This window comes from Micromys minutus (assembly GCF_963924665.1).
Source record: "Micromys minutus genome assembly, chromosome: 2".
Classification (NCBI taxonomy): Eukaryota; Metazoa; Chordata; class Mammalia; order Rodentia; family Muridae; genus Micromys; species Micromys minutus.
The window spans coordinates 13,404,425-13,416,950 of record NC_137971.1 but is presented as its reverse complement, the minus strand read 5'-3'; the positions used below and the strand labels follow the sequence as shown (position 1 = coordinate 13,416,950).

General features: G+C 45.9%; 1 protein-coding gene across 2 annotated transcripts in view; it reads right to left on the bottom strand.

Moving 5' to 3' along the window:
* STN1 (STN1 subunit of CST complex) overlaps positions 1–10,925 on the bottom strand; it is a 33,720-nt gene extending 22,795 nt beyond the window's left edge. For both annotated transcript variants that reach the window (XM_080913084.1, XM_080913085.1), the window contains exons 1-3: positions 10,730–10,925; positions 10,159–10,334; positions 3,371–3,466 (exon numbers count right to left, since the gene is read on the bottom strand). In XM_080913084.1, coding sequence (XP_080769210.1) covers positions 3,371–3,466; positions 10,159–10,312 — 250 coding nt within the window. In that variant the 5' untranslated portion in view covers positions 10,313–10,334; positions 10,730–10,925. The remainder of the gene's footprint in view (positions 1–3,370; positions 3,467–10,158; positions 10,335–10,729) is intronic.
* Between the last annotated feature and the right edge of the window lie 1,601 nt (positions 10,926–12,526).

The window sequence follows — 12,526 nt, the reverse complement described above, 5'->3', positions numbered from 1 at the left end:
AACAGCAACTTTTCCAATATATGGTTGTTGCTTTAATATATAAAGAGTTCGTATAAACTAATGAGAAAAAGACCAAGTCCACAAGAGAAGCAGTACCAAAGAAAAGGGATATGTAATGCATGGGAAATGTGTAAGTGGTCAGTAAGAAATATGCAAATGCTAAATCCACTAACTGCCATGAAAAAAATCAAGTTGACATAATTTCTCAATTGCTAAACAACAGTTTAAAACACTGATAGCCAGGGGGAGGACAGGGACCAGTGTGTAGCACTTAGCTAGCTTGCATCCTGGGTACCTGGGTTGTTTTGTATTGGGGATACAATAAAACACACACACAACAAAATACTGATACCCTCACTGGCTGGAGAGGAAGTATATAACAGCAGCTCATTTCTAAACAGCAAGCACACACACCCTTTGACACAGCAATTACTTCTAGTTCATTATTCCACAGAGAAAACCAGGACAAGGGCACAGATATCTACATCTAGGATAATGTTGCTCACTGAAGTAGGTGCTTATTACATTAAAAATGGGAAGAGCTTACATGGGCTGGAGAGATGGCTCAGTGGTTAAGAGCACTGACCTCTCTTCCAGAGGTCCTGAGTTCAATTCCCAGCACCCACATGGTGGCTCACAACCATCTACAGGGGGATTTGATGCCCTCTTCAGACAGGTGTATGTATATGCAGTAGAGTACTCATACATTAAATAAATAAAATAAAATAAAAAGAAAATGGGAACAGCATAAATGTTTATAAATATGCAGTTGGTTAAATAAATTTTAATAATGCAGTATATGAGACTAACGTGTTATGACCTAGGTCCTCACTGTTGAAAGATACACATAACTGTAAAACACAAATCCCATATACCTTCTAAATCTTACATGTATAAAAATTAAACAGTATACTTCCACAGAAATTATTTTAACACACTAAATGCTAGTAGTAGACTTGTTGGCAGTACGAAGGAAGAGACCTCCATTCAATGTGCACATTAACTGTCAGGTAAATTTCAAAAACAAGGAGAGAGAGGGGGTCTAAATCTATAGCGGGCTTGGACTCACTGCATAGCCCTGGCTGGCTTCAATCCTTTGCCTCCGCTGCACTGGGGATTACAGGCCGGAACAGACTGGAAATGTTTATATTGGAAGCAAGACAGTAGCAAATGAGCGAACACTTGTTCTAGGGAACGTGGGGTTATCCAGGTCTAACCTGAACATCTTTAGAATCACATGAGAGCTCAGGCTGCTGTCAAGGGCTCAGACCCTGACTTTTCCGGCCTCTCCCTGCAGACCGTGTAGCAGGCCTGCTGCTGCGTGCAGGAGGAGACCCAGTACAAAGCCATACCACATCCTTCCCTAGTGTGACACTAGGAGTCAGCGTGGGCGGACTAGGAGACACACACAGTCCACACCTGCAGTGAGTCAGGGAGGGGGCTGGGCCGGTACACCGAGGGAGGTAAGTGGCTCTGTTTCGGCTGGCCACACAAGAACTCAAGCTCAGAACGCCTTTCTGCCCCTAATTACTTCCACAAGGCTGCCTTCCTGCAGCCCACGGATGTGTCATGCTCTCACGACACCCACTTGGAGGAAAAGTCTTCTTAGGGAAGAGCCAAACATACCATCTCAAGCGTCTCCACAGTGGCAGAGTGAGTTACATGAGGTCCATTTATGTGACGAGGCAGACCAGATCCAATTCTAGGGCCAGAACTGAAATCCCCAACAGTCTCTTATTTGATCTGAAAACATTGGCTCCAGATGCCTGGGGTTGGGAGCCTGGAGAAAGCAGGGGATGCAGGAGACAAAAGCTATTTCGAGCTGTGTGCTGACAGCAGAGAACACTGGGGTCAGTTAGCAGTCAAATGGACTCAACCCTCTCTCACCACAACCCTGAGAAAGCTAGGTGAGTCACAGTTTCCTCACCTGCAAAATGGAAATATTCCTCCGTTTTCTATTAATAGCATTTCCATAACTGTTTCTAAACAAAACGGGGAGGATAATATGGATGAATGTGAAAGTGCTTTGTAACTGAAAGACACAATTACGTCATCACGGGGTGCATGGGGAGTAGCTCTGTATTGTACTACACACAGCTGGGCATTCGGAAGGAATGGAAGGAGCGCTGCGCACACCTGCTGAATTGTTGGAGGAAAACAAGACCAACATCTCTGGTAAAATAAAGCAAGGAGTCAGGAAAGTGATGCCTGGCAAGTTAAAACACAAACAACACACACACACATATACAGAGAGAGAGAGAGAGAGGAAAGGGAGAGAGAGAGAGAAAATGCAGAGGAGAAATTTCATCTCAGACATATTTTTTATAATTTATAAGCACAGGGACAATCATCACCTTCAGGAAAATAGGTAGAAGTGGAGATGGTGTGAGCCTGACAGTGTCAATCAAATGTTCTTGGACATAAAGGTCACCCCACCTTCCCCCCCCGCCCCCCCCCCCACACAGCAAGGAAGCACACTGCAGGCAAGGTCACACAAGCGTGTCCGTCAGAGCAGAGGTCTGCGACTCAGCTGTAACCCGCACCTCCCCCGAATCTCCCGGTTTCTTCCCCACAGAACCTTGGATGTGCTCAACTAGTGAAACAATGTAACAAATGGAGACGCTTGCTTTAGGGTCGGAGAGACCCTCAGTGTCAGGAGCCTTTACTGCTCTCCATGGGTGCCAAGTTCCGTTCCAGCACTGGGTGGCTCAAGGCTGCTTAGAACTCTAACTCCAGGGGCTCTGACGCCCTCTTCTTGCTTCCTTAGGCACCTGGACTCGCAGGCACATAACCACACACTCGAAAAAGCAAAACCCACAGTACTAGAGCCCATTCTAGCAATTCAATTGTCAGGTGTCTGAACTATGGAGGCTCTGGACTTAGTTTGCAACATGACGGACGGGCAAGTCTGATAATGGATATTTACACCTTGAGTAACAAAACTTTCTTTCCCTCACCCCTGACTGTCCTGGATATAAATATTTAAAATAAAAGATTGTTATCTAAATAGGTCTATTTTTACATTTACTGGGCCTCTTTTCAAAGGGATCGCAATAACCTCTCAGTCCGGTCCTTGGCTCTGCACAGCTGTGTGGCGGGTGTCAGGTGTCTCCCCTGACCATCAGTGACCCCACACGGCTGCATTTCAATTCTTCCAGTCTCTCCCCGACAGCAGCGCCTCCCCGCACTCATCCGTGTCATTCTTGCCTGTGGCCTCCTTTGCTGCGTACAGACACAGGACCCCACAAGCCTCTCAACAGAGCGCTTGTTTTTTGTGAGACCCCCGACTGCTCTCAAGCATGAAGGCTGCTGAAAACGCAGCTTTCAGCTGGGTGGGGGGAAACTGAGTGTCAGAGGCGATCCCTCTTACCTCCGTAGCAGTAGAAAGCCTCTCTCTCTCTCACACTGACGACAGTTCCCATGATATCCACCCGTCGTATTGGATGCCCGTTGTAAAAATATATACCTAAAAATCAAGAGGAAGCAGTTCATAGCACACAACCACATTTGCTTGCGTTAAATGTCTCTTAAGGTGTCATGAGTCACTGGCGAGCTGTGTGTTCAGATTCCAGCCTTAAGAGTCAGTCCTCGGCAAGTGGCAGGTTCCAACAAGGTAAGTGGACCTTTTAAGGAGCAGAGAACAGAAAAGTGGGCTCTTGAGAAGCCTGAACTAGCAGAGCAGGGAAAAGCAGGGTCACCCATGCAGGTTGGTTAGCTCCCTTTCCACAGTGAGTAGACAGTCCGCAGGGCTGACCACAGCTATCACTTGACCCAGCATACCACCAAATCCAAGCGACTGCAAGGGAAGCCATGGCTTTTTTTTTTTTTGGGTACAGAATAGAGTTTATTTAGGTAATGGGAGGGTTAAAAGGGTAGTAGAGGCAGAGAGAGAGAGAGAGAGAGAGAGAGAGAGAGAGAGAGAGAAGGGGGGGAAGTAGAGGCTGGCCATGAGCACATGGAGGGAGAAGGGGAAGGGAAAGGGGAAGAGGAGGGGTAAGGGGGAAGAGCAAGGCTGCAAGAGAGCAAGAGAGCCAAGAGGCAAGAGAGCGGCTTTTCTTTTAAAAGACTGATTTATTTTACTTTACGAATATGAATGTTTTGCCTATATGCACACATATTTGTGCACCACATGCATGCCTACTGGGTCTCCTGGAATCGGGGTATGGACCCTGCAAGCCACCATATGTACTGGGAATTGAAACAGGGTTCTCTGCAAGAGTCAGTGCTCTTGTGCTTTCTCTCCTACTCCAAGACTTTTTAAAACTATAACTTTCCTAAGAAACCAGCCATTTTTTGTATGAACCAGTAAGAAGAAGGGCCAGCGGACCCGGCTCAAGCCATTCTTAAAGCCCAATTTGTCAAAACTAGGCTTCAGAGATGCTGGGATGCAAGCTTCTGCTGGTGGGGAAGCCAGAGGAGGAGCTGCCGCTGACACGCAGCAATGGTTTCTTCCTATGTGGAAACACAGTCCTGGGGTTTTCTAGAAGCCTCCAGCTCCTAATTCCACTTTTATCCCCAGGACTTCCTGGCTGCCTCAGAGTCTCACCCAGACTCCATATCCTACTCAAGCTCCTGCGTCAGCCTCTACCGTGTGCTTAGATCAAGCACTGGTTCCCAAGAAGTGATCTCTCCACCTTCAGCCCTCTGCCGCGCCTGCAGTCTTTACCTTCAGATGAGAAGGAATCATTATTATTATTATTATTACTTATTTGTATGGATGAGGATGAAGGTACCCACAGAAGACAGTGTCACATTCCATGGAGCTGAATGCACGGACTGGTTATCAGTTACCCAACGGGGTACTGGGAACCAAATTTGGGTTCTCTGAAACAACAGCATTCAAATACTGAGCCATCTCTCTAGCCCCATACATATATTGTTCAAATGGCCTTTTCCTTTGAAAATAAATATATTTGGGTTGTAAACAGAGAAGCCATGATAACTTCGGGCATCTGGCTCCTCTCTCTCTCTGTCTCTCTCTGTCTCTCTCTGTGTCTCTCTCTCTCTCTCTCTCTCTCTCTCTCTCTCTCTCTCTCTCTCTCTCTCTCAATCAGCTCAGCTGGTCAGACCTCTGGATTTCAATCCATTAGGAGACTACTACCTAAATTTTCACACTGGCCACTGCTGATGGGTGGTCCCCTTGGAGGGGTACTAGGGTACACACCAGTGGGTGTGGTTGGAGAGAAAGCACTGCTAAGGAGGAGTTGGAAGATGGGAGGCTGTCCTTAGGGCAACCTAGGAGGCTAGAAGCTAACAATGGCAAGGCCCCCTTGAAGGAAGGACCCCAGGATACAGAGTCACCCTGAATGACAGACAGCTGCTCCCGTTCAGAAACACACAGGCTGACGTGGATCTATAGTCAACAGCTGAAATGTAATGACCCTTAAGAGGGGTGAGGGGCTCAACAAGTCTGTCTCCAAAGGCAGAAAGAAGAGTGAGTCAACGCACAAGCCAGTGTCCCTAGTCACCGACCTCCATGTGACAAACCCTAGCTGGCAATAATAAAACTCTCAATACGTTCTCACTTGGGGACATGCTGTACCTCCTTGAGGATTAAACATGAACCCCACGAATGTATGCCTTGGGAATTAACAATGACCTACTTTCAAGAGCAGTCACTTGAGGCTGAAAGAAAATCCTTCTAGCCTCCAAGGACTCAGCAGAAGTAACTCTTGAAAGCATCACAGAACAATGGAGAACTACAGAAACAAACAAACAGCAGATGGTTTGAATTGCCCCCCCCCCCCCACCTCTGAGGAAACTGGCTGAGGAAGAAATAAACTGCTTAAAAACACACAAGAAACTTCTCAGAGCATATTAAGACACAAACCGCAGGATAAGAAGCCAGGCCTCGAGATGCTGGCTTACAACACTACAGAGAGAGAGCCACTTCCTTCCACCACAGGGAACTCTCTTCTGGAGCCCAAGGGTGCACGGGGAAAGTAATTCAAATGATCAAACAGACACGCTTACAGCACACTTGTGTTCCTTTTCCATAGAACCCACAGCGGTCTAGGCCAGCCTGGGTATTTGTGCTCTGCTATGCTCAGATCCTAAGAAAAGGAAGCCACGCTGTGAGGGCTTTAAAAGGCTAAGGTCGGGCCAGAGAGATGGCTCAGTGGTTAAGAGCACTGGCTGCTCTTCCAGAGGTCCTGAGTTCAAATCCCAGCAACCACATGGCAGTTTATAACCATCTGTAATGAGATCCGATGCCCTCTTCTGGTGTGTCTGAAGACAACTACAGTATACTTATATATAATAAATAAATAGATCTTTTTTATAAATTTATTTATTTCATATGTGTGACTACACTGTTCCTGTCTTCAGACACACCAGAAGAGGGCATCGGATCCCCCATTACAGATGGTTGTGAGCCACCATGTAGTTGCTAGGATTTGAACTCAGAACCTCTGGAAGAGCAGTCATTGCTCTTAACTGTCATCTCTCCAGCCCCTAAATAAATAAATCTTAGAAAAAGAAAAGAAAAGAAAAAAGGGTCCATTTCTTGGGTCTTCCTTAAAAAAAAAAAAAAAAAGCCAAGGTCATTGGCAAATTTAATTCAGATTTTAAACCACTGTCAATGAACATCCACAACTTCAAGAAGATATTATGCTTTCTTTCTTTACATAGTATTTTTAAGGGCTGGAGAGACAGATCAGGGGTTAAGAACACTGGCTGTTCTTCCAGAAGACCTGAGTTCAATTCCTTGCACCCACACGGTAGCTCCAGTTCCAGGGGATCCAACGCTCTCTTCTGACCTCTGAGGGCACTACATGCTTATGATGCAGACACATGCAGACAAAACTCCTACATCGTAAAAATAAGATAAAATAATTAAAAATAGCACTTTAAAAGAGATCCACCTCAAGAAACAAGACCATTCAAATCCAGGCTGGTCTACATGGTAAATATCTGGTCAGCCAGCGCTACATAGGGAAATCCTATCTTCAGGGAAGGTATCCTCCACATAGAAGCAGTTTTTAACATGTGACCATGACCAACCATACAACTAAAAACCACAGACTTCACATTCCTACCAGTGAAACCCGAAGTTCAGGTTTATGGAAATGGTGTTTTACAAAGCAAACCAAACAGTGCCCAGCTACGTAAAATTTCACCAGTTTAGAGCATACTCTCCAACAAGATGGGCCAGCTTTTCAGCTGCTAGCCTGCAGCTTTGCTGGGGTCCTCTTGTCTGGCCTGCTGCTTCTGAGACTCCTTCAGCTTTGATACTTAGCCAAAACTCAGGAAGGTACCACACTAATGATAACAATTTATAAGAAAGGGCACAAATCAGTGTCAGCTAAATAAAGTGTCGAGGAAGGTCTGGAGAGCTCCAACGTGAGACTCTGGGACACATTACCCTCTGACACAGTGTCCTTAACTAACCAGGTAAGCTCATACATGCCTCAGCATCAGGGCTTTTAATGGGTTTCATAGTGCAGGCATGATTGATTTACTGGTCATATGACCTCACCCTCCAGGGTCAGGCTGATAGGGTCTCTCCTGTATTCCCAACCCTCTATTGATTGGGTATAGATAGGTAGGTCCATTCTGATAACATGTTCCATTAATATAAACTAAGGTGTGGTTCCCACCTCCAGTTACTAAGACATTCCTTTACTCAGGAAATTCCAAAGATTGAGAGATTATTGCCCAGAACCAAGGACAAAGGGCAAGCAAGTTCATTACAGAGCACGTTTGTTTCCGGTTCTGTCTGTAGCTGTTAACCTCTATGTTTTGTTTCAGACACTCTCTGGTGTTTAAATAGCTCTAAATTTTATGGAGTCGCAAGCATCTTATTTGGTTTTGTTTGTTTTCTTTTTGTTTTGTTGTTGTTTTTGGGTCTTGTGCCTTACAGAGATCTACCCGCTCCTGTAGCCTGTCAAACCCTGGGATTTGAGGCACACATCACACATCCCTCTGGCCTTGTGTTTAGAGCCTTGTATCATGTAGACCAGGCAGGCTATGGATGTAATTGAGGATGGATAACCCTGAATTCCTGATCTTCTCAACATTGGGATTACAGCTGCATAACTAACTACATCTGGCTCACAAGGATTCTCTTTTATGGTGACCTAAGACACAAGCCCAAACCAAAAAAAACCTACATTAGTGGGGTTTCCTGCCCTCTTGGAATTTCAGCAGCACAATCTAAAGAAAACCATCCTGAGACTGTGATGTTTGCTTCATCCATGACATTTCCTCTTACAAATGAACATCTCAAAACAGTCGCACCAGAGAGGGAAAGGATCACTGGTTTTAACACATCTCATCCCTTTGTCCACAGGGATGCCCCTGGCACTGGCTTCCGTACTCACGGATCTTTAAAGAAAGACTGGCATTTGGTGTGAATTAATTTCTTCCCAAGGAGATGAGCTATAAAGAAAACCAGATAATTCTGGAAAACTCTGGAGGAGGATGGCTGCCTTCCAAGTGGAGGAGAAAAAAAAATAAAAAATCCACAGACTAAAGGTGTAGGGAAAGAATTCTGTACAAATGGTTTTAGGAGAAGGTTGTCCAAGCACATAAAGCGGACCGTGCAAACCTCTTTTCATTCAAACTGAGATATCTCAGATCTTGACTCTGTGGATATCTGAGATCTTGACTCTTTTTTTTTTGACTGAAAACTCATTATTCAGAAGGTCCTTGAATGGAAAGCTTCACAAAATTGCAAGAAGTTTAATCAAATTTCTCACAAAACACAGTATTAAGCTCCCGAAGGACTACCCTCAGCCACATAAATTATTCTAATCTATATATTTGTTAAACTTTTACGTATGATAATGATGCCTCTAGTAACCAATACTTTCATTTTAAAAATTGTGGCTGGGGAGATGGTTCAGTTAGTAAACACCTGCCACACAAGCAGAGTAGCCTGAATTCTGACCACTGGCACCGGCACACACAGAAAAGCCCAACTTGTCTGCATATAAGGATAACCCTGTAGGGCACCAAGCAAACAAGATCTTTCGGTCCAGAGAGACGGCTCAGCGGTTAAGAGCACTGACTGCTCTTTCAGAGGTCCTGAGTTCAATTCCCAGCAACCACATAAATATCAATAAATATTAAAAAAAAATCAGCAGCCTCCCTGAACTGATCGCCCAGTGAGCCCAGTGTTGTGAGGCACCTTTAATCCCAGCACTTTCCAGAAGCAGGTGGATCTCTGCATTCAAGGCCAGCCTGGTCTAGAGTGAGTTTTAGGACAGCCTGGGCTACACAGAGAAACTTTGTCTCAACTTGCATGCCCCTCCTCCCCTGCCCTATAAGGTGAAAGGCTAAAGAGATGTCTCCTGGGCAGAATCCCTCTTCTGCCCTCTGAAAACACCTGCACGCGCACGCACGCACGCGCGCGCGCGCGCGCGCACACACACACACACACACACACAGCACAAGACAAAACATCCATACACATAAAATATGTAAACAATAAAATTTAGAAAGTGAAAAATCCAGGAAGATGACTCCCATAAACATGTATGTATACTACAAATGTGTGCACAACCTTACTCGAGTTTCTCAAGGGCCTACCTACTGAAAGCAGATGTTGTCATAACTCACGAACAAGCCAGATGACGTCTTTCCTCCCAGAAGTTTCTATTATTTTGATTGTGATTAACTCAAACCAAAACCAACCCCCACATGTTTACTAAGAGGACACTGAAACTTTACAGAAAGTGAGTCACATAACCAGAAAGGTAAATACCACATTAAGATTTTAAGCCTGTCTAACCCAGTGACATTACCATTCAAAAGCAGGCTACCAAAAAGAATCAAAGTATTTTAAAGTATGGAATACCTTAATCATATGTGGATTTAGTTATGTATTTTATTAAGAAGAGGTCTTATGTAGCCCAGGCTGGCTTTGAACCCCTGATTATCTCTACTTCCATCTTCCAAGTGTTGGAATTATATCTGGTTATATACAGGTTGGGAGAAGGAGTGCAGTGCAAAGGTTGTACCCTCAAACTTAAAATTTTTAGACTGTCTTTAATTTGCACAAAAATCACGGAAATGAACTCTTTGCAAGGTTGAGGCTAGATAACTTTCAGACAGGGTTCTTTGGATGCCCTAAGGCTCTGGCTTTCTGTATCTTTGAGGGAAACTGAGAGGTCAGGGTGCAGCACAGGGCATTCAATAAACTGTCTGGCCACATACCTGGCACTTGTTCGGACTCCTTCATCTCCAGGACATCCTTGATGTAGAGTTTTGCAAAAGCTAAAAACATAGGATCCAGACCCCAAAAGAGGGGTGGGATCTCCTCTTCCCTTGGACTGGATTCGCACTGCATCAAAAGGCAAGGCTGTGGCATCTGCTAACCCTGAGCCAAGGCTCTATAAAAGACACAAAAATAAGGTTTCAGGGTGTTTAATGTGGGTAAGGGTCATCCTGAAGTCTTAGGAGGGTAAAACGGGTTCAAGACCCTGTCAAGCTCCAATGCCCCTTCCCACGAAATACCGAGAATCAATTAAACAACACATTTTCTTTTCAGGCATGGTCTCGGGTAGCCCAGGCTGGCCTTAATCTGGCTATGTAGTTGAGGTTGACTTTGAACTACTGGTCCTCCAGAACTGGGATTCCTGGCATATTTTATTAGGCCTGGTTTATACAGCACGGGGGATCGAACGCAGGGGCTTCATGCAGAAGAAGGCAAGTGTCTCCACCAACTGAGCTACATCCCCTAAATACTAACTCTCCACTTTGAGGATAACCATCCACGCAGGCGTACCCCAAAGGAGTTTTAACGAATGATCCGAATGGCGCCCCTGTGGCCGTAGACTTTGGGCCCCGGAGGTGTGTCTATCCACTCTTCGACCTTTCACCTTCTGGGAGGAGAGGAGGAAAGGAAAAGGAGACAAAATCAGAGCGGTTTGCAGCTTCTCCCGGAGCAGGAGCAGTTGGCCAAGATTGCCGAAACAGTTCCGGTTGCGAGAAGGAAGCGAGCACACTCCCGCCGGCGTATTTCCTTCCCGCCACCCGCGCCTAGCTACCGCCAGCCACTCCCGCTGAGGCCACGCCCCTGACGTCCGCCTCGTTGGACACGCCCACCGCACGCATCGGCTCCGCCCACGCCGTCTTCCGAGTCCGCACCCTGCGCAGGCTCTTCGGGGTCTCGGGTAATCTCGGAGATTCCCGAACCAGGCCCGGAATTCCTGCTGCTCAAGTCCCGCCTTGCACGTCAAGCTCAGACGCTTCCAGGAAATAGGGACGGGAATCAGATTCTTAATTTTATTTTCTTAAAATTAGGGCAGGGGGTTGTCTTGACTTATTAAACCGACAAAATTAGGCAATGGGGTATTTTACTGTTTTCTTCACAGCTGACTTCACTTCTTCATCCACTGACACGCCGTAGGGATGCTGTAGTCTCGTTTGCAGATGTTCTGATCTAAACCTTAGGCCCCGAGTGAATGTGCGGTCTGTCACTAACGGAGACCACCCCTACAAGATCAGAATACGCTTTGTCTCCTGTCCCCCTCCTTAAGGTATAGTCTGGGATGTTGTACATTTAACTCTCGAGAGACTGGCATTTTGTAAACCATAGCCACCTTGTCGGAACCCTGTCTCCAGCGTTTCCACCCATATAAACAAAGAACTTCCCTACTCACAGGGACTAGGAAAGGGTAGGTCACTCACTCCAGTGGCAAAAGAGGTAGGAGGCCAAAGAGATCATTGCTAAACTATCAGAGGACTGGAATGGAAACTGGGTATCATTAGAACCATGGCTTCCAGTTACCACCCTGGTCCCAGAAGGAGCTGAAAAAACACTGTCTCCCAGACTCTATGCACGAAACAGCTGGGCCTGTGGAGTTTAAGATCTGTGTAAACAAGCCCAACCCCTCTCTAATACAAGAGTTTCTCCCCAAGGAAACATAGTAGGACGGATGCTTCCAGTTCACCTGTCAGGTAGAGACAGACAGGTTGGGTGACATTCTCAGGACTGCACACATCTGCTCTAGGGTGTAGCACAGGAAGAACCACTCTCAGGTGTCCTCAGAAGTTGAGGTATTTTCAGAAATGACTCTCAGGGATAGAGTCAGGTAAGAGCGCAAGGACTCTGGGTTTACAGCCAACCTGGGGGAGGACCACACCTTGTGGTATAAATAGCAGATTCCTCTGATGTCATCTTTTACAGTGATGGAGGACTTTTTGGAGGGGAGTGTGCCTCTTGATCTGAGCCCCAGAAGCTGCAGGTGAGATGTACAATTCCAGATTGCAGAACCACGCTGAGGGGTTTGGGGGGAGCATTGTAATTTTGTAACTGTATGGCTCAAATACCTCAAAGGTGAAATTGGTGTGCTTTGTGATTTCCATCTTCACAAGTGGAACAGGGTTTGCTCTGCTTGTCAGTGATTTGCTATTTGGAGCTAATAATTGTCCGAGATTTTCTTCTTGATCAGACCTTAATCTAGCTCCTCGATTCTCATGTAGGCAACCTTGGTCTATAAAGGTCAGAACGGACACTGACATCATTTATAACAGCAGCTAGGTACATTCTTGTACCTAGTTCCCCTTGAAATGCCCAAGA